Raw genomic sequence first — 26723 nt, 5'->3', positions numbered from 1 at the left:
CGGAGAAGAAGAAGAAGAAAAATGCATGGGTGGATGGTATAAGTGTGGGTGGGTGTGTTGGTTCAAATATCCGTTTATAATGCATTAAACCACAATTTGAAAAAACAAATTTTAATTATACGTATGTGCATGTATGAGAGGGATTAACCAAAAGTTCTTGAGTTAGTTGACATCATTGTGAGGAGTGTAAAATGTTGTCGCAAAGGAAAGAGAAACAGATCATCTCGAACCCACGTGGAAAACTGTGGTCTTCAGGTATTGATGTTGAATAAGCTTTCTCTTTATGAACGTAAATGCCTAATTAATAATTACTGTGTTCAGAAATTGAGATCAAAATTATTTGGGTACAGGTAAAGGGCAAGATTCTAGAACACAGGTCCCTCTCTAGGGGCCATGTTAGGTGAATTACGATAAAGGTTAGGTGATTTCTAAATATTAACTAACCAAAGTACGACTTGAATAAAATAATTTCTTCCAATAATCTGCATTATAAAATAACAGGGGGAGTTACCACCCCCACATACCCCAAACATACTTTACAATATATGCTACTAGAAGAAATGGTAATAGTTAAGAACAGCTACTTCTCATCTCCCGTGCACGAGGATACATCTTACTGTTGCACTACCTAAACACCCTAAGTACAAGGGCAAGAACTCTGTCTATTACCTACTTTTTAACATCCTAGATAGTCATTGAATAATTCCTGAAAGTATGACGTTTCTCGTCCTTCCCTAAATGGGAAGTACGGCTCCTTAACTATAACCGAAGAAATATTTTAATGCACGTGGAATTTTGGTTAATTAATAATCGGATATAGTATACGTAAGACCGTCTGAGCTCCAGAAGTAGCTGGACGCTCATACTTTTAGGGATTATTCATTGAGTATCTACGAACTTAGAAAGGGGGTAACAAACCCACTTTCATTTACTTATCCACTTAGACGAAAATAAAAAAGAACGTATCTATTTGCCCTTGTACTTTATATGCTATAGCGCATTACATTATATGCAACAAGGATTTTGGTCTGCATCACGATATAAATTTTAAAATATTTAACATTTTTCGAATCGAAATCAACAAAATTTATTCTAGAAAGTAAAAATAGAATGTTAAGCACATGTAATGAAGACAGCGCAGTGATTTAATTTGGTAACGTATAAATATATAATATGAAGTATCCTCAGCACGGAAGACAGGGGGTTCTCATGTATACTATTACCATATTTTCGAATAATTTTATCGTAATTCACCCAACTTAACCTGAAAAAACAAAAGTAACTACGAACATCAATAATACCAGACAATGCAGAACAATATACCCATTGCGAACAAATGATTTTCAAAGAACATCACACTGTATGTCACAAAATAGATTTTGTTAACCCATAAAACCAAACACACACGAGCTGTAAAGCAATATTGCTACATATAAAAACTTCGACAGATTCACACAACACAATCACATACCACGTCTACCGCCAATGAATAATTCAACATCGACTACGAACACGAAACTGATTGGAATTTCCAAAATAAAAAGTGAGCTAAAAAAAATGTGCTCATAAAATCAAAGAAACAAAAGAAAGCTTTATTTTTCTAAACTTATAATTAATTAAAACATTATTATTACCGATACTTTATGTATAAAACAATAGACTACACATAACTAGTATGCTTAAGTAAACAAACATGGTAATGGACTGTTCAAAGATTAAGTTCAATGTTCTTAGTTTCTGTAATAATATATTTCAACGATAAAAAAGTCCAAAAACTGGAAGAAAAAAATGAAAGCTTTGAGTTTTACGTCCCATGTTCATGCCGGCTAGGCTAAAGGAGACGGTGATGACAAATGGACGAAATGGTAGAATAAAGAAAGTAGGAGCAAAAGGAAGAAACACGTGAAAACCCACGCACTGAGTGTTTGTCCACCACAAAGTTAACTTGGAAAGAGCAGGGTTTGTGTCCGGGACCCCATGCACTAGAGGTGAACGCTCTACCACTGAACCACTGCGGCTCCCAATTGCAAGAAAAAAACTCAGAAAACAATAAGGAACGAAAAGAGACCAAAACAAGATACGTAAAAGCAAGATTTCATTAGTTCTACAAAGGGAGACCTATGTTCTAGAACCTTCCCCAAGTGAAGAGTGGAGTTAACTTACCAGTATAGAATTACTACTTTTCATTTTGAGTGTGTAATTTCTCGTGCCCGCCTAAGGACACCAACTGCTCTGGGCATTGTGAAGTTCACACATACGTGCGAATACTATTTATTTATCCATACATAAAGAACGACATCATGGGCGCCCATCAGAAGAGGCAAGGTAGGGCGCTGGCCCCACCCCTTTAGAGGAAATTGTGCTTTGGAAGATCGAAAACCCGGTAGAAATTTTAGAATAGCTTCCCCCCCCCCCCCCATCCTTGGAAACCACAACATGAGCACCGTTGAACGACATATATCTTTATCGTTCTTTAGGAAATCTACTCACAGTATCATTAAAGTTTGTATCGTATAGGGCGAGTTGCATCCCTAAGTGCATGTCCACTTGAGGAGGGCGTAACCATTATTAGTATAAATACAGCGTTTCTTCAATATGGCATAAATACGACAATTCGAAAAAATTAACCAGATTGTGCAAGGTGGCAACTAAGTCAAGGAATATATATAAAGCTATGTATGTATGTAGAGAGAGAGAGATAATAACCCACGTAAGGCAGGGTGAAGCTGTAGGCAGTCGTGAGTCAGTAAGGAGCAAGCGTGGTAGCGACGATGGGTATACGCGTTAATGAAGATAGCCATAAAAGATTACATATTTCTTCTGTAAATTTTACGATTAAGGGCGCATATGACAAAATACTACCTTGGGCTTTTGTGCCGTATCGCCGGACCAATTTGAAAACTAAAAAAGAAAGCACAAAAATGTTCTGCATTCGGTTATATTTTGTTAGATTACATTAAATGACGTTACTTTACGTTAGAGGCATAAGAAACCACTTGCAAAACACAAACCAACCTGTGCTAGGTGACCACTAAAAGCATGAATGCTATCTAACAGTGTCAGAGCAGGAGGGCACCAGTGGGTCCGAGCGGAGCAAGGGACTGCGTTCGAAGGGAGCAGGCGCGTGAGCGACGGTGGGTATACGTGTAAGCGAGGGTAGTGACAACATGTGGGTTTTGGCGATCATAAAAATTTCAGTAGCACCTGTCATGGTTTCATACTTGAAATGCATCACTTGTCAACCCGTTCAGTTAAAAGTCTTTTACCTTCAAAACTGTGGCTTGTAAACTTTTTCCAATTTCCAGAAGAAGATCGTATACAAGAGTTTCCTTTCCTTAAATAAGTACTCAGCTAAATAGCCCTCAAAATGCTCTTCCTTCCTTCCCAACGACGGAATACTATCCTTGATATGTCGCCACCGGCTTTCCACTCCCTATGTGTGGACATACAACTGTTCTCCACGTAAAACTTCCTGGATCTTTCTGTACACTTCACCACTAACTTCTGTGCAAACAAATTCAATGATGTGGTTCACACGCACGTGTTTAAAGCCTTCGTCATTCAAACAGTCATACGATTTGAAAAAATCTGACACTACTGTTGTTCCGGGCATTATATGGCCCTTTATTATCTGAAGTAACGTTTGCTTGTCGTTTCGGTACAGTTACTACAAAAAAAAATTCTTGTTCCTGCCTCGTTCAACACCTCCAAATATCCACTGATCTTCCACACGCCTTCCTCTATTGTACTTTCTTCTTCCTATCTTGCTCTGGTCAATCTCTACTACTTCACCTGGCCCGCCAACTTTTATGCTATTCCGAAATGCCAACTCCAGACAAACTTCCCTGCAGAAGCTGCTCCAGTCCACTACACTGTGTGGATTACACTTCAGTTCATGTGCGATAAACTTCTGCCTATCCCGCTTCAATAAACACCAATACACCTAACTAACTAACTCTATGGCCTATGGAACCCGCAGGTTCAGTGCCGCGTTCACAAAAGCTCTCCACTGACTTCTATCCTTAGCTAATTGCATCCAGTTTCTACTTTGTATTCCTATCTCTGCGAGATCCATCTTAATATTATCCTCCCATCTGCGCCTAGGTCTTCCTAATGGTCGTTTTCCTATGGGTCTTCCAGTCAAGGCTTTGAAAGCATTTCTACTTTCTTCCATTCTAGCTACATGACCTGCCCACCTAAGCCTCCTAGACTTGACGACCCTAACAATGTTGGGTAAACCGTATAAACTATGTAGTTCCTCGTTATGAAGCTTCCGCCATTCCCCATTCTCGTTCCTCTTGGGTCCGAATATTCTTCTCAGGATCCTGTTCTCAAATACTTTCAGTCTATGTTCTTTCCTCTGAGTAAGTGACCATGTTTCGCAACCATACAGAACAACAGGCATGATTATCGTTTTATATATTTTAAGCTTCAAATTTTTCGACAGAATTCGCGACGACAAGAGATTTTGAACCGAATAGTAACACGAATTCCCTGCTTTTAGTCGACATTTAATTTCTTCGTGAATATGATTTTCATCTGTTAATATTGATCCTAAATATTTGAAAGTATCCACTTTATCAAAAGTATTATTTAATATTTTAACGCCCCCTCAATTTGCCATATTACGGTCCCGACGCACTTCCATGTATTTAGTTTTTTCTGCATTTACTTCTAAACCCATGTCCCTGCAAGCGTTTAATAAGATCTCTGCATTTATTTCTACTGTTCTCCTATCATCCCCTATTAAATTTACATCATCAGCATATGCCATCACCTGGTGAATACCGTTCAACTCTAGGCCCTGGTTGCTATCTTTGATTTTCCTTATAGCGTATTCCAGCATAAAGTTAAATAATAATGGCGACAATGCATCTCCTTGTTTCAGGCCATTTTGGACTTGGAAGCTCGTGGACAAAAATTTTCCTACCCGGACTTTACTTTGGGATTCACTTAAGCATATCTTAATTAATCCAATTAGCTTTCTCGGTATTCCAAGTTCTGTAAGAACGTAGTACAATGTTTCTCTCCTAACCGAGTCGTAAGCCTTTCTAAAATCAATAAATAGTTGATGTACCGGGATATTGTATTCCCACTTTTTTTCGAGTATTTGTCGAATGGTAAATATTTGGTCGATAGTTGATCGATTTCGTCTAAATCCGCACTGATAATCTCCAATAATTTCATCTGCGTATGGAGTCAGTCTTGCTAATAGAATATTTGAAAGGATTTTATAGGATGTTGACAGAAGAGAAATGCCTCGATAATTATTACAGTCAGTTTTGTCGCCTTTCTTGTGAATTGGAACAATGATTGATACTTTCCACTCTTGTGGCAATTCTTCCTTGTTCCAGATAAGGAGAATGAGTTTGTGTATCTTGTTCCACAATTTATCGCCTCCAGCTAAAATTAACTCAGCCGGAATTTCATCCACACCCGGAGATTTGTGTTTCTTTAATTTCTTTATAGCGGCTTCTACTTCTATTCGATTGGGTTCTGGAATATACGGTTCTGCGGTGTGTATCTCCTTTTCTCCACGCGCATTAGTTTTTGGCTGCGTGTTCAGCAAATCGTCAAAGAAATCTTTCCATCTATTTAAGAGGCTATCCGTATCAGTGAGAACTGTTCCGTCAGTTTTCTTTAATATATAAGCACGAGGTTGATATCCTTTCTTAAATTCGCCTATCCCCTTATACATGTCCCGAATATTTTTATTTTTACTATTATCTTCAAGTTCCTTAATTTTAGCTTTCAAAAAATCGCGTTTCTTTGTTCTAAAAGTTTTGGAAGTTTCCCGCCTGATATCTGCGAAATTTTGTGTAGTTATTTCATTCGGATTTTGTAGCCACCGTAATTTTGCCTGTTTTCTCTTCTCTGCTAGTTTAATGCATTCTTGGTCGAACCATGGTTTGTTCCTACGTATTTCCGCGTGTCCCAATTTTTCTATTGCTGAACTTTTAATGCTATCTCTAATTTCAATCCAAGTATCCTCAACACTAGTGCATTCCGAGTCTTCTAAAACCGAGAATCTATTCGAAACTTCAATCTGGTATTCCTTTCTTACATGGCTCTCTTCTAATTTCTTTAAATTAAATCTCTCCGTTTTCGGACATTGAATATTATCTTTATTGAACGATAATCTCTCCCGTATTATCGCTACTACCAGGTAGTGATCAGTGTCACAATCAGCCCCTCTAAACGACCGGACGTCAATTATGCTAGATTGTCTTCTTCTATCTACTAAAACGTGATCAATTTGATTATGCGTTTTTCCGTCTGGTGATGTCCAAGTGTATTTATGAACGTCGCGATGTGGGAACTTTGTACTCTTCACGATTAGGTTTTTGGATGTTGCAAAGTTCACGAGTCTAACACCGTTGTCATTACTTTCCTTATGCAAACTTTCGTTCCCTATAATCGGTTTGAAAATATCCTCTCGTCCTACCTTCGCATTGAAATCCCCTAATAGAATCTTCATATGGTATCGCGGGAGTTGATCAAATATCCGTTCCACTTCTTCGTAAAAACTATCCTTTATATCGTCACCCTTATCTTCAGTTGGAGCATGTACATTTAAAACAATAATATCACACCACCGTCCCTTGAGAGTAATAAAAGAAAGTCTGTCAGTAACAAATTCAACCCGTTTAATTGCTGGTAATATTCGTTTGTGAACGAAAAACCCTGTTCCTAACTGGTGATTTTTATTTCCTTCCCCGTAAAAGAACGTAATATTTCCGGAATTCTCAGATCCATTTCCTTCCCACCTAACTTCCTGAACTCCTACTAGGTCCATCCTGTATTTCTCTAACTCACTCGTAACAGATTTTAACGCGCCTGCCCTATAAAGACTTCTAATATTCCATGTTCCAAATCTCATGTCCATTTTCTTTTGCCGAGGTCGTGCCAAGTTATCAGTCCTTGTCCGAGGCTTTTGTGAATGTTTCTGAACAAGTACCTTTTTTTACAGGATGAGGGTGTTAGCCTTACCCAAACCCCCAAGCTGGAGGACCACTCCTAGTTGGCTGTCCGCGACTGCTTATTCAGTATATTCGCAGCTAACCTCTATATCTAGAGGCCTTCTCCTCGATCCGCAACCTGAGGACGCGCCATGCCGTGGTGACAGGAACCCACGAACACCAATACACCATAAACAGTAACACTTTTTCCAGAGGCTACCTACCTCCTTCAAAAAACGTGCCTTTCGTTGCAGCTTTCTGCCACTTACACTGAATCCCACGTGCCCTTTTACCACACTTAAAATAATGTGTTCCTTTCTTTTTTTTGTATTTTCAACTGATTTCCACATTTACCATGCATGGTTCGCCTGTTCAGCATACCGTGTCTTTCACAAAATTTCAATAATTGCCGTTCGTTATTCTTATACACTTCCACATAAATAAGACATAATATGTCACAGCCTTGACATAGAGCAACCATTTCCACACTGCCTTTCGAGTTACTATATCATAAGGAATGTACCTCTCGGCGAAATAGTCCTTCCGCCTCCACGTACAGTGCCGCTTAGAACATAAAAAAAGAAAACAACTTTCTTCACTTTTACTATTTCCTTTACCTCACTTTCACTCATTCATCCTCACAAACTTAAATAAATTCTTCAATTGACCTGGTAAATTTCCTAAAATTGATCCGCCAATACGGCACTTAACCCCTACCTTGTAATTTTATATTCACTACTCTCTCCTCAGTGTTTAAGAACTTGGAAAAAAAAAAAAGTGTTCGTTGCAAATGGTGAGTTAGCACATTGCTTTGATTTCACTTTGTAATGGCTTCGTTATACAACAGTATACATTGGTTGATCTATATCTACGTTATTAGACATGCCAGAGATAAGATCCCAACATATTTTGATACTGATTAAAAATAGTCTGGCATAGTAATGGGAATTGTACAGTTAAAATGAGTAAGTGCGTATGAAAGAGGATTGGTAGGATATTAATTTTCATAGATGACGGTATTTTTCACGGGTTAAGGTCCATTTCTAGCAAAACTTTGAAAATTTACCGGGAAGAAATGGATAATTTTTTCGTTTGTGTTCTTGATAATATGTAAGAAGAGCGGAAGTTATGTTACTTATTTCTACTTATCTCTTACCCTGCCTTACTCTTTTATACCTTTCTAAAGCGGTCCTAAAAGTTGATATTCCTAAATTTTCGTAGCTGTTATTGCGCCTCTTTTGTCGGAAACCAGGTAGATGACCAACTTCGGAATAAATGTCTTTTTCCCAACGTATGAAACCAGTATTTCATGCTTACAAGTGTAATGTTAAAAGTGTGAAATCATTACAAGGACTATATCAGGGTTGGCTGGTTTAAACCATCTTTTCTTTTTTTTTTTCTTCAAAAAAAAAATACCACCTGGTTTAAACCAAAAAGAAAAAAAAACGAAAAATGCTTCAAATCATGTGAACTTTATGGTGAGGTTTCGACATATCAAACCATCTGTCTTAGTTTTATCTCGTTTTCACCTTTTAATCAAGGTGTCCCATGTTCAATTCTCGGTCGAACCATAACCCTTCTGTCATGTGTAAACCAAGTAGCGGTTTGGATGTCACTTTAAAGCGAAAGTCTTCCTTATAACCTCGGTATTACATAAAGATGTTAAGCCTAAACACACGAAACGAACCCAAATTGTATGGTTTTGCTTGCCTGAATGCTTGTTGCTTTATAAAGAAGCAAAGGTTGCCTAAATGTAGTGATAGACATTGACAAAATTTATCGACTGCCTACGTAGCTTCCAACATTAGCTTAGATTGGACTTCGTTTTAATTTTATTGAATGATATCTACATACTAAATTTAAAATTTAATACCCAGTTTTAGCGTACTGATTATGATACGTTGACCTTAGATTTTACATGCAAAACAACAACGGGATTAGCTTTGCATGTATGGTAATAACAGGATTTTCCCAATGGCTAACGCGGGAGTTTCCCGATTTATATGTAATTCTGTATAATGGTTTCACTTGTGCAACTATTTATCTTTTTGTCCTGAAATTGCTCCTACAATTATATTAACAAGCATGTAAAGATCAATACAACTTATTTTTTTGAGGAGTCCTTCATGAGTGAGTCGGTAGACTCATTGCATTTGTGGCCAATTAGTTCCGGTTTCGAGTCCAAATGGAGGACAATTTCTCTCGGATGTAAGCCGGGAAGCTGTTTGGATTCCGCCTTAAGCTTGTAAGACCCCTTCCAGCATAACTCTGACGTTGAAATAATAATAGCATGGCGAAGCAAACTTATCCTCCTCGGACACCATGTCGCCAATAGGCGACATGTGAATTATACATGATGTATACACTGAGTCCCCATGTTGCCTATAGGCGACATGCACTCAGCGGACAAATGACAAAGATTTAAGAAAGAATAACTGGAAATTGGCTAACAGGGTATACAACCGAAGGTAACTATAATATTAGAACATAACATGTCTACCCAAAAAAATTGCTGGGACCGAGGAGGTTATTTCTGTCCATATATAATACATAGAGCAAATTATTTAAACCAAAAAAACTTGGTTTAAACCAAAAAAAATAGGTTTAACCCCCCCCCCAAAAAAAAAAACTTGTTTCTTCAATAAAAGCCATGGTTTTTGCCAACCCTAGACTATACTAAGATTAAAATGAATGAGTAGATATCAATGATATGTAACATACTTTTTATTTTCAGTACCTTCCGTACAGATGCACTCTGTCGCGGATGCGTCTGCTCGCAGCGGACTCATTCTCCTGCTGCGCTCCTGCTCTGATTCGATTAGATAGCATTCTCACTTTTAGCGGCCACCTAGTACAAGTTGGTTTGTGTTTTTTCCGGAAATCGTTTTTATGTCTGAACGCGTACTTATACCGGGAAGAAGTAGTCTTCGTAAAGTGAATCAGCACCAATGAGTGCAACTCTATCCTAAAAAAACAACTTCTAAGATGGTGTGAATCTTGTGAAGATATAATTGCATAAAATACAATAGCAGGTTCTGGAATATCACGTAGTCATTTCCAGTGCACGTCAGTTTGCACACATTTTATCAGTCTGTATGCGATTATTAGGACATGTGCCAAGGTAATAACAATCCATAACGCCTTAGAGAATTATTTAAAGCAAGAAAGGTCAAAGAAAAATGCTTTTCTTAATTTGACAAACTATATTTAATCTGCACCGATATTTTGATTACTTATGTTTTGAAATACCATTACATATTTCTTCTGTAAATTTTAAAAATCTATGGTACTATAAACAACTGGCAGCCAAAGATCTGCTCATTCTACATCCGAAACCTTCAAACACATAATACTTTATACAGAATTAAATCTGGAATGGATTTTGTGCATTGAAGAATTTAAAGATGTTTAGTGGGATCTATAGTTTGTCATAACATATTAATCATGAACTATAAGACTTATTTTGGGCGGATATCTTTGTCATAGCGGAAGTTTAATCATCCTATATGTATATATCAAATGTAGGTTAAAACAGACTTAACTGGGTTATTTATTTTACAAGGAAGCCAAGTAAAACAGCTAATCCAAAAGCTTCTTTTCTCGTGGCTTTCATGTAACTGGAAAATGCCAAGTAACGAGAGACTAATTTCAAAGTGAAAGTAAGAGGCGTACGATCTATGTTTCAGGTAGCTTCCCTGGTCTTTATGTAGAAATAGTAACTTGTGTTTTGTGTTGGAAAGAAAGTGTACATAGATGATTTGTACCTACATTTTAGATTTTCCCTAAGTATTTGTGGTAGTTTTCCTAAATTCTACTTGCGTTAATTGTTTCCAGTTACTACATCAAATTTCTCACTAATTTTTAATTTTACTGGAATAAGTTATATAGAAGGTCCATTCTATCTAAAACTTAGGATAATTGTTTCAATACGAGTGCAGTCCTCTGAGAATAAACACTATAATTGTTGATCCTTTTACAAACTTAAATCTTACCAATAAATAAAAGTGTCGCAACTTTGGAGAGTTTTCTGAAACATTAAATGCATGTGTAACGGCAAAAATCGTAACGACAGTGCAGTAAGAAAGCGTGAAGAATTCTACCAGCCTTAGAATTGTGTAGAGGAACTAGTTTCTTGTCTCACTTCTTACACTTAATATTCTCGTTCAGTTCAGTGATGCAATTAAAAAAAAAAAAAAACTCGATTATGGGAGAAGGAAAATACTTGTGTACATTCGTTTTGAAAGTTGACAGTTCATTTGTAAATTCATGCTAACAGGATTGACAGTTAAACGAAAAGCTATATTTTGTACAAAATTTCACGCAAGTAATTTACTTCCCGTCTCTGAAATCACAATGTGGAGTTAGGTTAGGACAGCGTCCTCTAGTCTTTTTTTGTGTGTGTTTATATGAGTTCTAAAAGGAGGGTTTGAAGTATAAATTTATGTTTGAACTGGAACAAATAAAAGGATTTATCAATATTCAAATATCTATAAAGTTTCGGACATACTGTTTTCTCAAAAGCACACACACTTTGGCTTTAGAGAGCTCTCGTATGTTAGGGAATAATATTGTATTCCAGTTTTGCATAAAAACATTCGTTTATTAATATTCGTAACCATTGTCATGTATGGAAATTTATGTTATTAAAGTAAGAAGTTAGGATTTTATTTTTTTTTAAATTTATTTATTTATTTATATATATATATATATATATATATATATATATATATATATATATATTTTTTTTTTTTTTTTTTTTTTTTTTTTTTTTACGGCTTCTAATGAAGGTAAAAACTCACCTAGATCTTTGGTATACAGCATCATTTTCGCTTAATAAGATACTGTTCCTCTAGCGAAAGTGTTTCCACTCAAGGACAGTGCAAAATTGTTTTAAAAAGGGTATTTTGTAGGGAAATTGTAAAAATTTTTCCTCCGTTACTTCCGTCTTGTACGCAGTACTGTTACAATCTGTATACCATCTGCAAAACTGCTTCATTAGCTTTCAAACGAGGTATAATATGTAATATAACCCCAACTACAGGGTGTTCTAGAATGTTTCAAATGAAAATCGGCAAGTGCGAGAGGCAAAAAAGATTACCCCCGCCTCTATCTCCGGAATGAGGAGGAATAAATCCTATGTTCACATAAGTATTTTTTGCTTGGAATGACCTCCCCTTTCACCTCCCAAAATCTTTGACTTTCCGCACCGGATACCCTGTATATACGTATAAAGTTAAGCTGTGGAAGTAGGAAGTGATGTTTATCAGTGAAATATAGTAATCTGCAGGTAATGAAAAATAATATTTTAAATCATGAATATTTAATACTTTCAGATAAGAACAAATTAGGTCAGAGGATGCTGGAGAAAATGGGATGGCGAGAAGGTACTGGTTTAGGTCGCAATAGGGACGGAAGAATAGAGCCACTTGGAGTGCGTCAGAAAACTGATAACGAAGGTAAAACTATTTGGTTAAATTTTCTACCACTTTCTTTCTTCCTCTGTAGACAAAACCCATTCTTTTTCTTTACATGTCAAATCAAACGGATGATGAAATCGATGTCAGACTATTTTAAAATTTAAAGCAACCTAGTACTTTAAATTACAATGAAACATAGCAATCTATGCTTTTGAGATATCGTTTATGTTTAGTCAGTTTGATTTCATTTCCTATGACAGTAATTAAGCACAAATTATTTTTCTCAGCGATAAGCAATTTGCCCAAAATACTACTTGTCTTGTTTGGTATTTTGAAATAATTAAACCGTATGTTGTTCGGTCAGTCCTTGTTAAATCGACCTTCATTCTGACTGACCGTTTCGAAGTTTCATAAATTTGGGTGTACGTAATGTAGCAGTAGAGGAGAGAGAGAGAGAGGGAGGGGTAGGTAAGTGTGTGGGAAGCAAACAAAGAAATGTATAATACCAGACTGTTTTGTATAGGTAGAGAATATGGTGTAAAGAAAAATCGGTTGCTTCCTTAATTTCTCATACTTGTCTAATTCAACCATTTTAAGAGTCCATTAATGTAGACACTGGATTGTTTAAGCACAACAGGAATTGTTCAGTTCGTGTAGTCTAAATGGAAATGAAGTCATTGAATTTAACGTCCCACGATTATGTCCTTTAGGCTAAGGGAGACGATGATTAAGCAGGTGAATGATGATGGAAGAATTGGTGGAATGAGAAAGTGGGAGGAAACGAGTACCGCGAGAAAACCCACAGACGCGATGTTCACCACAAACTTACTTGGCCGGGAATCTAACCAGGGGCCATGCACCAGAGGTAATCGCTCTACCACTAAACAACCGTACCGAATGTGGTGGTTCATTTAGACTTATCTCCGAATCCAAGAGTGAGAATGTATGGCTAGTCAGATAGCAAACTGACTACCATTATCGTGAGTACGCCGGAACGGTAAGCCAAGAACCTGGGCAGTTCTCGGGACAAATGAGTTATATTGACAAGGTGTAGTTTATTATTAGGGGTGAGTTTTTTAGGGTGATTTTCTGGAAAGCAACTCAATTTTATTCATACTTCGTAAATATATTTTCATTAATAACCTGATAATGTCGCATTTCTCATTTGTCCTGAAAAATCCACAAGGGGCTGTTTACTCTTGAGTATGTCTTTTTCGGACGATTTTCTCAAAATGTAAGTCAATTACATTCATATTTCGTAAATAAATTTTTCGTTAATAACTTCAAAAATACGATATATCATTCCTCATGGAGCAATGAACAAGAGGTAGTTTACTGTTGGGAGTGAATTCCTCTCAGACTATTTTTCAAAATCCACTCAAACGATTTTCTTCATATTTCATAAATAAATATTTCGTTAATAATGTATGATGTTGTGTAAAGTATATCTTATGAAGATATCCACAAGAGATAGTTTATTTTAGGGACGAATTTCCTTTGATTGAAGTTTCCCTCGAAAACCCGTATAATTTTGTTCATATTTCACTATAATAAATGTTTCAGTTATAACTGTAACATGAGGTGATTTACAGATGTGGACAAATTATTTGCAATTTTTGGTAATCCATGCGAATTTGTTGATTTACTGTATTTCGTAAATTTTGTTGAATAGAGCTAGTCATTTGTGAGAAACCACATGACAGTGTTATTATTGAGCGACATTTATAAGTTGTTTACGAATTTTATCATGGCAGGCGAGTGATGATTAATCCAGTAATCTGTAGCAACATGATTGCATGTGGTTTCCAGGCGAGGAATGTTTGAATCGAGGAAAAGACAAGGGGCAAGTAAATTCGTCTTCGGAGATAAAATCACTGATAATATTCAGTTTAAAACCTTTCTTGATAGGAAAAGAATTTGCTGGAGCAGTTACTGGTTCATTTACGAGTGTCTTGTGTGCATGTAGTGGTTCAAGGTGATTTTGTGTGTTTGCTTGGAGATTATTCTTTGAATTATTGTAAACTGTGATTTTGGAAAAATTAGGCACAAGGAAAGATGTGCTGCCAAAGAAACGAGCGATAATTCGGACTCTGTTGAACTTGAAAACCATGTCCAAGTTGGAGATTAGCAGAAACTAGGGGTCAGTGCATCGTATGTTACAAGATCTACACAAAACTTAAACCGTGGGAATGCACTGTCACCAAAACGTAAAGGTGGTTTCGGCCGAAAATCATCCCTGACAGACTACTGGTAAGGGAATCAAGAAAAAATCGCCGAGCAACTTCTACACAACTACAGGGAATGCTCGCAAATCCTGGTGTCCATGTTTCATCGAGAACTGTTCGTCGCCAATTGTTTGAGAGAGGGCTGAAAGCTAGGCGTTCCAGAAAGAAACAAAAACTGACTTCGGCGAAGGTGAAGAAACGGTATCAGTAGGCCAGGTATCACCAGGATTGGACTGGAGATGATTGGGAAAAGGTATTTTATTTGTCATTTGAGTGTAATAATACATCATTTATCATTTAAGTGTAATTTGATAGATTGAAAATGTAAAGGTTGCATGTATTGTTGATTACTGAACGAATTTTGATGTGATTCATGTGGACTTCAGTAATTTTAAAGTCATTGAAACATGGTATTCAGTGATGAGACTATAATTTCTGTAGAAGAGGAGAACTTGCAGTATGTGATGAGAACCGAAGGCGAAGTCTTTAAGACAGAGTATGAAAGACAAAGTATGAAATTTCAAACACGAGTGAACGGTATGGAGCTGCATTAGTGTGAAAGAAACGGGACGTCTCTATGTAGCAGAAGGAAATATGAACACAGAAAAAAAACAAAAAGTCATCACAGAACATCTTTTGCCACAGTTGCGTGAATGGTTTCCGTCCGGGTACCCGATTTTCATGCACGGCGGTGCGTCATGCCACAGGGCTAAGGATATTTCCAAATCTTTGGAGAAGAAAGGGCTCAGAGTCCTTCCGGGCCTGGAAACAGCCCAGATATGAACCCCAAAGAGTTCCTGTGGACCCTTTCTGAAGAAAAAAGTTACGAAGTAGCACCCAACTTCAAGAAACCTGCTGATAGAAGTGATGAAAAGTGTATGGCACTGTGATCCAGAAATAAAGAACTTTTGCTGTACGTCAAGGGTTTCCATACAAAGCACTGAAATACTGTAACAGTACGTAGAATGTAGTGGGATACAAAATTGTTCAGATATAAAAATGTTTACACAGGTATTCTTATTTTAATTTTAATTTTCTTCAATTTTCATGTGAAAATCTCTAAAATTGCTAATAATTTGTCCACGTCTGTAGTTTAAGAAATTGGAGCGACAAGGTTTAATATAGTAGTCCATACCTTTATTTGTGTTTATTTAACTGAGTCTTCATATTATGTGTTGATAATGTGACTTTCTGTTCTCCTAAACTATAAATACAAAACCAAAATCCAACCGTTTTCTCAAAAAGGATCTTAAACGGATATGCAGAGCTCCTTCGTAGCTAAGCGGTTAGCGTATGCGCCTTTGGCGTGGAAGACTTGAGTTCAATTCCCAGCGGGAGACAATATGGTTCAACTCCCACTTTAAGTTGTAGGTTCACGTCTCGTATAGCCTCTGCTGGAAGGGATGAATTGAAAGTCAAATCAAATCAAATTCCACGGATGTGCAAGACAGTGGTAGATTCTCTACGAAATCAAATGCAAAATGTCCACAGCCTGAACTGGTGTTTTTGCTGTAATTGATTCAGCATCTTAAGAGAACATACCATCACCTACCAATTACCGAAACCGGAAGAGATTGAAATTTACTAATATTTCAGGTTTCAAAAGTGATTCCCATAGAGCAAAAGTGATGAATGATATCAAGTAAGCAGTTGTTCGGAATCGATTCAGCATCCCGAGAACAGGTTTCATCTCCTCCAGTTAATATCTTCCATTCTAACCAGAAGTAGTAGAGATCAGCTATTTCCGGTTTCAACGTTCATTGCTATAGAACAGAAATGTTAATAGACATCGACAAGCGTTTTTCTTGCAATCGATTCAGCGTCTTAAGAGAACATACCATCATCACCCGTAACACACTAGCAAAACCGGAAATGGTTGGAAGTAACTAGTACTTCCGGTTCCAATTCTTATATCCATACAAAAAAAAAAAAGAAAACAGTAGGGCATATAAAAGAGCGTTTTTTAAAATAATAATAATACAGATTCAGCGTTCCAAGAATGAGTTTTGTCTAGACACTAATCAAAGGAGGAAACAACTTTTTTTTTTTTTTTTTTTTTTTTTTTTTTTTTTTTTTTTTTTTAACCACACAACATCCTCTATAAGTGCGAATTCTATAACACGCAAAGAGTGAAAAAGGGACCGACTGGACCGAGATGCGAACCCAGGACTTCCGGCATGCTATGCCGATTGCGGTAACCACTACGCCACCAATTCCGCTTCTCAGAAGAACAGCCACTCCCTCTCGAGGTGCTCGGAATATGGACATAGGATTGTCCAATCACATCAGAGATTGTGTAATATAACCCACGTGGTCCGAGATAAGAGCACCGATCTCGAGAATGAGTGATTGTTCTGGGAAGAGGACTGGGTGGCATAGTAGTTAACACATCAGCACGGTATGCCGGAGGTCCCGGATTTGAGTCCCAGACCAGTCGGTCACTTTTTCACTCTGTGTGTTACAAAACGGAAATAGTTTGCGACAGGTAGTTTTTTGATTCTGTTTCAACCGATAGTTATAGATGTACTACAAGTTTTTGAGTATTGAATTCGCATAGTATACCTCTTTTTTAATTTCCGAAAATGTTTTAAATCTCATCTCCTTGCTTTTATTCTGGTCTCTTCCCCATTTACCATGTTTGCGCAACATAGATTTTACCAGTACCACTTAATTAAATATGCGGTAATTTCGTTACAAATTTTGAAGCAGTGCTAATCGATACTTTTTCAATTTCATTTTTGCAGGTTTGGGGTACAAAGAGGCGAAACGAGAGACTGTGTGTCCACAGATAGATGATTTTAATAAGATTTTGGCGGAACTGAACCAGTCTGTTAATCCACAGATGACGGAGCCTAGTATAAACACACAGGATAGCAAGCTCAAATTCTCTTCATTAGAGGAGCGAGCAAAGGGAGCTCGGACAAAGATACAGTAAGTAAATTGAATTTAAGCAGCATTTCGAAGGTCTTGTCGATATTGTACATTTGAAATACGACCCCATCTTTAAAAACATTTATTGTAGGTTCAGATTATTATAAGTGCCATAGCTGGTAACTTAAAGCTGATATGTGCTTTTTCATTATACTGAATGTACGGTCTTCTGACGTTCTAGAGTTCAGGTGTGTTGTTTGAATGTAGGGAGAGCCTATACTTTATAGATGACTGCATGATAGGTATTCCACTGTTGTTTTTCCTTTGAAAACAGGTACGCATGTCTAGTACCACTCCAAATTGGAAAAATTGAGATGTAACAAAGACGTCAAGTAGTCGGACACAAGATTCTGCTGCATTAAACCTCATAGGTGTGTTTCATGAACTTAAATGTTTACTATGTTTTTTTAATTATAGTCCTTTTGTATGAACGCTCCTTGCTCTGTAGACTTTATTATATGACAGATGAAAACCAGTAGAATTAGCCAAAATATTTTATAATGTTTCTTTCAGAACAGTTATTAGTAGTAGTATTATTATGGATGATTATAAGCTCAAATGATCCACGTAAGAAAATAAATTATTCATAGGAAGGGAAATGAAAATGTGGTTGAATACGTTTTTCACAGCAAAACAGAAATATATTCACAAAAACTTAAATATATATCTTGAAACCTAAACATTTTTCTGCGTTTTCACCTATTTGCCTTAACGTGCCATCAAGTTTTCGATAACCATGTGGTAGAATTCGTTCGTCTGGTCGGTAGACCTTTGATTCACAACTTTATAGTGACCTCACTCTTACTGTGGTAGTGTTGGCCTAAAATTACATTCTTTACATATTCCGGAAAGGTAAAAGTCTGACAGCACCAGATGGCCCCGCGTAGCGTAGTCGCTAACGGTCTCGTCTTCGGTGCGAGCGGTCCCGGGTTCGATCCCCGGGGAGGGGGGCGACTCGGTCGAAAAAGTGTAAAAATACCTTTTTCAGGCCAGACACCCTGAATGAGGTTTTTCTGGGTTTTCCTCATTCACACCAGGCAAATGTCGGGGTGGTATCTCAATTATAGGTCCTAGGTCGCTTCCTTCTTTCCCCAATCCTTTCTTGCTTCCCTTTCCCCGGATTGTGTGCTCGCCGAGGGACGTCATCCTTCAAAATGTGAAGGGCTAAATGGTCTTAGATACCGAAAGCCCAGAAATCTAAATCCTAATCTGACAGCACCACGTCTGGACTATATGCTGGATATATCACAATTTTCTAATTCCATAACTAATTTAAGCAACTCTGCAGTAGCAACATAGAGTATGCGCATTATAATGAAGAATGAGTTCCAAAGACTTTATGGAATGTGTTAGGCGCAGGCACCTCGTAGATGTTCCAATGTGCCACAGTATGCACTAACATTGACAGTTTGACCTTTTACTGCAAACAGCAATTATCACACCCTCGCTGTCCCAGAAGACGTGAAGAAAAATGTTTTCTGTGAACTAGGTTGTATTGAATTTCTAGGTTGAGGTAAGTTTTTTACATCACACTATGGCCTTTTCTTTCTTGGGTGTAATGAAATGCTCAAGATTGTCACTGGTAACTTTGCAGTAGAAAAATGCGTTTCCATTCCTCTCGTATCGAAGCAAATGCTCAATGCAGCTTCAGGGGAATTCTATCGTGGATATACAGTGAGCATATCTCAGGAGACCCAAGTTCTATTCCCGATTTAAGCTCACGTGCTTCGATTGGTTTGAATGAGTCGAGATTTAGCGTCCCCTTTAGCAGCGAGCCTATATGAGACGTGAACTTGCAGCTGGACCATATGAGTATCCATCAAGAATCTAACCCAGGTCTCCTGCGCCAAACGCGTACGCTAACTCTATAGCCACGAGGGAATAGGGTTTGGATCCCATGTTAAGCTGTAGATCCATGTCTCATAGCCTCACTGCTGGAAGGGACGCTAAACTGCAATTCAACCAATGGAGTAGGCGCTTTATGGATTGCTGTATGTACTGCCTTATGAAATACCCACTTCAGCTACTATTTGGATTGTTGGATCCCGTTCAGTCACTTAATTCATGGCCTCAGTATTTGCCTGTATGGGATATTCGCAGCCCTGGAACAGGTTTCATCAAACACAAACGGGTCCTGCATTGAACCTTCCACAGCAATATGTTGCACACAGTTTACGATAAATTTCAGGCACTTCTGTCCTGTTGACGTAGAAACCTGATTACATCTCGCAACTCCATCGTTTTAAAAGTCTCGAGAGCTGCTATATTAAAACAACTACTATTCAGCGTGCGCGAGATGCAGGCATCTGCCATCTCGTTCAAGGTGAAGTAATATGTACGCGTATATTTGAAGAGTAAAATGTTTTAATGATGACATTTTTGTCTTCCTGTGAAAAATTTTCTCAGTTTCTTTTAATTTTGCCTTGTAACTTTAATATTCGTTCTCCTTGATTTAGTTTTCCTTATATAAGGCAAGACTTATTTTCAAATCTAATCGACTTTCCTTTTCCTACTTTTTTTTTTTTTCCACCCCCTCGAGTTTGTTTTCAAATCCTTTTAACTGGTTTCACTGGGGAAATTTAATGTCACTTTTAATATAGACTGATGTAGTCAGAGCTAGAAGAGTTCGAAGCCCACCTTGTTCCCCCTATACGGGTGCCTGGATCTATTATTGTCCAATGATTTGAAGAGTGATAACGTTGGTAGAAATTTGGAAGGTATCAATTTGCTATGAAGCTGAAATTCCTGGTGAGAACTATGTTCGTCATCTCCGTAAAACTAAGTTTATGGTGTATTTAATATAGATTTGTTGTTACCAAGGAACTTTTAACTCCACAAAAATGATGCCGAACTGTCAAGGCCTGGAATCACAGAAGAGATACTGCGCTGCAAACTGAGACTCCTACCAAACGACTATCGCATTAGTGTGCTTTAAAAAAGTCAGCATTTTGTATCTGATCTTTGATTTCATGTCACATACAAACCCAAAATCGTGTTTTGATAAACCAGAATTTCAAAATGCTTACTCGATACTTTGATTCCGTGGCAGAGCCATTTACTTCGATTCTGTGGCAGTAAGAAAAGGAAAGAGAAAAACATGGAGTTGAAAATGGCTCTGCCTGCTCTCTCTTGATCGAGAAATAACTTGAGCAGAAAATATTAGGGGGGCGCGGTGGCTTAGTGGTAGAGCGTTCACCTCCGGTGCTTGGGGTCCCTGGTTCGATCCCAGCTCGAGCCGTGTGGACTTTGTAGTGGACAAACACCGTTCTTGTGGGTTTTCTCGGGGTTCTCCCGTTTCCTCCCAATTTCTTCATTCCACCATTTCATTCATTTCTCATAATCACCTTCTCCTTTAGCCTAACCGGCATAACCGTGGGACGTAAAACTCAACGATTCCATTTCATTTTTTCTGTGAATATTGAATTTCTGTAGAATTGTAAATTACTCAGTTATTTTCATTACAATGACATTTACAGGAATAACTTAGGGGGCCGCGGTGGCTTAGTGATGGAGCGTTCATCTCTGGTGCATGGAGTCCTTGGTTCGATCCAAGTGAGCATTGAGTGGTGGACAAACACCATGTACATGGGTTTTCTCGGGGTTCTCCCGTTTCCTCCCTTATTCTTCATTCCACCATTTCATTCATTTCTCATCATCACCGTTTCTTTAGCCACACGGCATGACCGTGAGACATAAAACTTATCGCATTTCATTTCATTTACAGGAATAACTTATTATTTTTTAAATATGCCCTCCCCCCCCCCCCAAAAAAACTTAGTTTTACAAAATGGCTTTTGTTGGTTAAGAATTAAGACGAAATACACAAAAACGACAGAATCATATAGCAACGAGTACACGAAGCAATTTGTGGATGTGACAAACACTAAGCCCATGCAAAAATAAATAAATAAAAATAAATAACTAACATATATACCTGTCACTTGGGCATAAGTTCTCACAAACAGAGCAGCCCGACTCCCTTTGCTTTATCTTCGTGTAAAAACATTCTCAACATCCAATTTGCCCTCCCCGCTGATCTAGCGGCTAACGCGTGCGCCCTTGGTGCATGTGGTCCTGGGTTCGATTCTCGATGAGAGAACATAAGAATTTGAACGCGTTACGGTGGTTGAGATTGTGCCTTAAGCTTTAGGGCTTCATCTCATATAGCGTTGGTGCTAGAGAGGGACGATACCCTTCAATAAACAAACAGCTTTCAACCTGGCAGCACTATTGCTACTTCAATATGGCACTCAAGAGAATGCTTCATATCTACTCTTCTGTTCACATTTAGTTTATTTGTTCATTTCACGAATAGGCCTTGTAGATTAATAATGCGCAGTCTCTCTCTGCAGAGTTGGACACTTATCTTTTCATTTTACAAATATTGGAGTGCATATATGATACATGTTACATTTATCTTTCTTTTCTCGTTTTCTTTCTTTATAGCTATTCAAGACTAATACGTGGGAAAGACTTAAGTCAGCAAAGGATAAAGGATGTCGCCTATCTCGTGGGCCTCAATCCAACCGAAATCCAACAAGCTGAGGAGGACAGCCAGCGGAGTGGTGAAATGCTTGGCGATGATCTTTCAACAGCCAAGCAGCCGATTGAGAAACCTTACCGTGAAGATAAGAATAGTACACAAAGGAAGAAGCAAAAGCGTTCTCACTCGGATGTAGGTAACAGTGAACTTTCTCTTAGAGATGAGTGTAATAATCTAGAAGAGGCTCAAAGTTTGGAGGATCAACATGTCAACAGTGAAGCGACTAGTGTAACGTGTTCAACAAAAAAGGTGCATAATATAGAAGAAACGTCTTGTATGGACAACGAGTATAGTAGTAAATCGAAAAAATCCAAAAAACGAGATAGAAAGCACAGGAAGAAAGAAGAAACTTACTTGGATGAAAATGTAAATACGGTTAGTATGTCGGAAGCAGCTGTAGATGAATCGGGAGAAAAGATTAGTACAAATAAGGATTGTTTAGAATGTTCTGAATCTAAGCTAGATGTGACAGTTAACCCCAGCGAACATGAAACTCGTACTGATTGCCAACGGGTGAGAGTTAAGCGCTCCAAATATAACAAGGATAAAGAAGAGATATTGATGGACGTGAAGCAAGAAACTAAATTAAAGCGAAAGGGAAGAAAGACCAAATTTGAGGATGAGAACGAAACCAGCGTTGGTGTACATTGTGATGTTTCTGAAGATCCGATTCGGAGTAGTGCGCTTATTACAACTAAAGAATTGTCAGAAAATGTGGGCGAAACGGTAAAACAGAATTTTTCAGAAGAATTAGGAAATGCCGAGAAGCGAACGAAAAGAAAGAAAAGTAGTAAAACACGTCTCAATGAAGATGAATCAAACACTTGCGCTGATGATGACTTAGGTGATGTTTCGGAGTCTGAACATATTGGTTCCGGTACAGAAAAAACAAAATCAAAAAAACGGAAGCGCGAACATTTATTAGAGGATAAACTTCCTTGTGATACCGATAGCGAAATTCCTAAGTGTAAAAATAGATCGTGCGCGTCGAGTGATAAGCAATCGGAATCTGATGAAAAAGGTGACACAGATGTACTCGAACACAACACTAGTGGCTCGTATGAATTGAGCAATATTTGTGAAATTTGTATTAGGGCCCAAGTGCCAAATGTTTATTGTGGAAGAAAATGTTTCGAACGTAGTGAAGAAACAAATCAACCCATAGATGATTATGACCAAGATGTTACATGTTCTTCGATGGGGCCATGCCGTAGTGGAACTCCTAAAAAGAATGAACTTGATGATAAAATGTTGGGATTGGAGGAGTTCGTGTATAAAAACAAAAAGTTGATCAGTGTAAACGATATCATAGAGATAAAAGGATCAAACTTGCAAAGTATTAAAGGTTATGGTGTGTGTGATGCGTGTGCTGGTTTTCAAAAGGACCAACAAGCTAAATCAGTCCCAGGAGATCCCACTCCTTTAGAGAAGCTAAAACAACTAAGCTGTAGTCACAAGTAGTCTTCCCGTTATAATGTTAAAAGATGAATTATTGAAAGCGAAGATCGAACAAAGCTCATAGAAATCCCTTCAATAGATTCTGCAAATTCGTGTATTGTCTAAAGTGTGTGGGTATATGTAAAGAGTTGGGAATAATGGAAAGTTTTTTAATGGTTAATCTTGACAAATGCGTGATATTGTTATTATTTTAAACTCTCCTGCATTATTCGCGTATAAAATATAAAACTGAGCAATTTGTTGAATTCAAAACTGCATGAATTTATCCTCACATTAAAATTTCTGGTCAATGTAGGCTGTAGTAATGAAATAAGTTGTATCACTATAGCATTTTAAAAAACACATAAATGAAATAAAGGTACTCCAGGTTTGTTTTCGAGCATGTTTCTAGAACATGTATTTCCATTTGCCAGTTGATTACGAATCAACTACAGTACCAGTTAAAATGTTTCCTGTATACTATTTGAGCGATACAGACTATGTATATTTCTGTGTTATGTATTTATTTATTTATTTATTTATTTGTTTGTTTCTTTTTCGATATTAGTCGTATTTGACAAACGTGTACTTGAAGAGTTTTATAAGAATGAACTGCAGACTACATTTAGTCATTTCTATCCAGATTTTATGTCTGGATAGACAGAAAAAATAAACGTTATTGTTTGAATCATAACTCAAGATTTGAAGTCTCTCTCTCAAAATCTTTAGTATTTTTAATCAGTCGTTTAACATGTATGTGCATATGAAATGAATTACTTAACATAAAATGAATTATGTCTGGATAGACAGAAAGAATGAACGTTATTGTTTGAATCATAGCTCGAGATTTGAAGTCTCTTTCTCAAAATCTTTAGTATTTTTATTCAGTCGTTTAACATGTATGTACATATGAAACGAATTACTTAACATAAAATGAAATTGACGGGAGTGACGTATACATCAAAACGTTCCTTACTGTATGGTCTGCATTCGGAAAACTGGCTCCCGTTCCATCACATCGTCCTTCAACAGCTATCTGAAGATCTTGTGATCACACGATTCAACCTTCTCAGTAAACAATTCAGTCATACGAGAAACTTTACTCTGTAAAGAAATTTGTGAAATTCGCTTCTCACAGCTACCTTACTGCCAACAAGTCCATTTTCTACATAAAAAATCAGTCTTAGCTTTATTCCATACTTAGCCTCCATATCTTCATTACAATAACTGCTCTCGAGAACAGCCTATGCCTTCAATGAAATACCAAAAACCCAGATCTAAAACTTGCTATTTGATATCAAATCTTCCAACATCCCATCATGAAAGTAGCACAACTTTCCATGATTGGTATAATTGTGATTTTTCAATTTCATAACTAAATTCACCGAATCAGAGAAACACTTAACTCCCCTCTCCATGCGCATCAAGCAGCGCTCAAGTTTCCCATGTGCCCATCTCAGAACACAAATCCATCACAACAGTATATTCTATCACATTTTCCGCATATCTTTAAAATTCATCCCGATACTCCTCCATGCTTCTCACAAAAGACATATTACCATCATATCCTGAAAGCATGCCCATCTCACTACACTCTTGTTTTCTAATAACTATTTTTATTGTTACCAATTATTTTTTGGTACGATCTTACCCCAAGTATTTCCTCTCGTTGTGTATTATTATTATTTAATTTAAAAATTTTCCGTGAACAGTTTTTAGAATTTCGTTTCCGTATTTACTAGTCTTTATCTTCTAAGTATTGTTATCAACCAACTTTCCCCATTAGATTCATACATATAGTGTCAACTGATGTTTAAAGCCAGTAGTTTTATAAAGGTCTACTTCAAGTACTGTAATATTTTTAGTTTCTTGAATAACGTGTGAAATTAGTTCTAATTTCTGAATATTTGTTCACTTGTGACAGCGTGTTCTTTCGTTTTTCGACTTTTGACTGTTATCACATCTTCTATCAGAACATTGTGTCACTCATTGTCGACTACAAATTACTTGCATCAAGTTCTCGAATAACATCGCTAGAAAAATTGATCTTAAAATTTTGTCGTACTTCGCATGCATGCATGTGTGTTAAAGTTCACCTGAATTTATAACTTCTAACCAAACATTTGAATAGTTTAAATTTAGAACGTGCCCTTAAAATGTCTTTATTTGGTTGCATTTGTTCGAGAGGTTCATTCCCTTTGCGGATTCAAAAGTTAATTACTTTTGGTTGGTGCTATTTCTATGTTTTGTTATGCATTACATATAAATATAACAACATAGTAGTCAGCATTATCTAGCAAGGTGTTTGATATTGTGTGTTGAGACACCCCACATCCCCGGGAAAGAAAGTTGTTAGTTACTACTACTCCTTTTTTTATGTACCAGTATTGATGAATTGAGCAACGTATGTATTCTAAGCTAATGTAGAAAGAGAAAACGTGAGTCAGTGCGTTTTAAGTTGTTACAATTTGTTTCTTACCTTATTAAATTCACAAAAATGTTAGTTGTACTTTAACCACCATTGCACAATACATGCCATTGGTATTGTATTGGTTACTTATTATTGTTCATGAGTCTCAGGGGTCCATACTTCTGTATTTTTCACTTGTGTAAAGATTTTTTAATTAATATATTTTAAATATTAAACTTGTACCAAATTGTAAATTTCATTCCTAAGATAATGTAAAATTTAAAAATCCTGAAAATGAAATACATAAATACAGGAGATATTACAAACATGAGTTAAATTGTTAAAATTATACTGTAATTGTTGAAAAAAAAATACAATATTTGGAATGCAGGGCAATGTCTCGTTAAACATTTTATAAAATTTGTGAAGAAAATGTTACATTCTGTATTTTTAAAGCTTGAGAATAAAGTACTTGTATTTTGTTATACCATAGTTCTGTCGGAAAAATATGATTTTTTTTTTATAGCTATCCACACAGAAAGTTAGAGATATACAAATGAAAATCTTAAATATTAGTGTAAATATATTGCCAGCTCGCTTCCGGTCTAATCTGGGGAGGAAAATATCCGAACGCGCAAAAGTTGAGCTGTTCAAAGGATAATTACACTGTATGGAGGAAAATTAACTTAGTTCCTAGGGAACTTGAAATTTTTCATTTAAATAATAATAATTAGTAATTTTTTAGTAGTAGTTTATTAAAGAAAATTTAAAATTCACTGATTACAAAGTACGTTGGATCTC

General features: G+C 37.0%; 1 protein-coding gene across 1 annotated transcript; it reads left to right on the top strand.

Annotated features, from left to right (window-relative positions):
- LOC145687974 (uncharacterized) lies at positions 1–26414 on the top strand. The gene is made up of 4 exons (XM_081761595.1): positions 1–255; positions 12293–12415; positions 17346–17532; positions 21979–26414. Exons 1-4 carry the CDS (start codon positions 192–194, stop codon positions 23534–23536), a joined length of 1932 nt encoding a protein of 643 aa, XP_081617721.1. The 5' UTR covers positions 1–191; the 3' UTR covers positions 23537–26414.
- Positions 26415–26723: the final 309 nt, after the last annotated feature.

This window comes from Thermobia domestica, chromosome 6, assembly GCF_964235325.1.
Source record: "Thermobia domestica chromosome 6, izTheDome1.hap1.1, whole genome shotgun sequence".
In the NCBI taxonomy this organism is placed as follows: Eukaryota; Metazoa; Arthropoda; class Insecta; order Zygentoma; family Lepismatidae; genus Thermobia; species Thermobia domestica.
The sequence above is the reverse complement of the archived record's forward strand: the minus strand, read 5'-3'. Positions and strand labels throughout refer to the sequence as shown.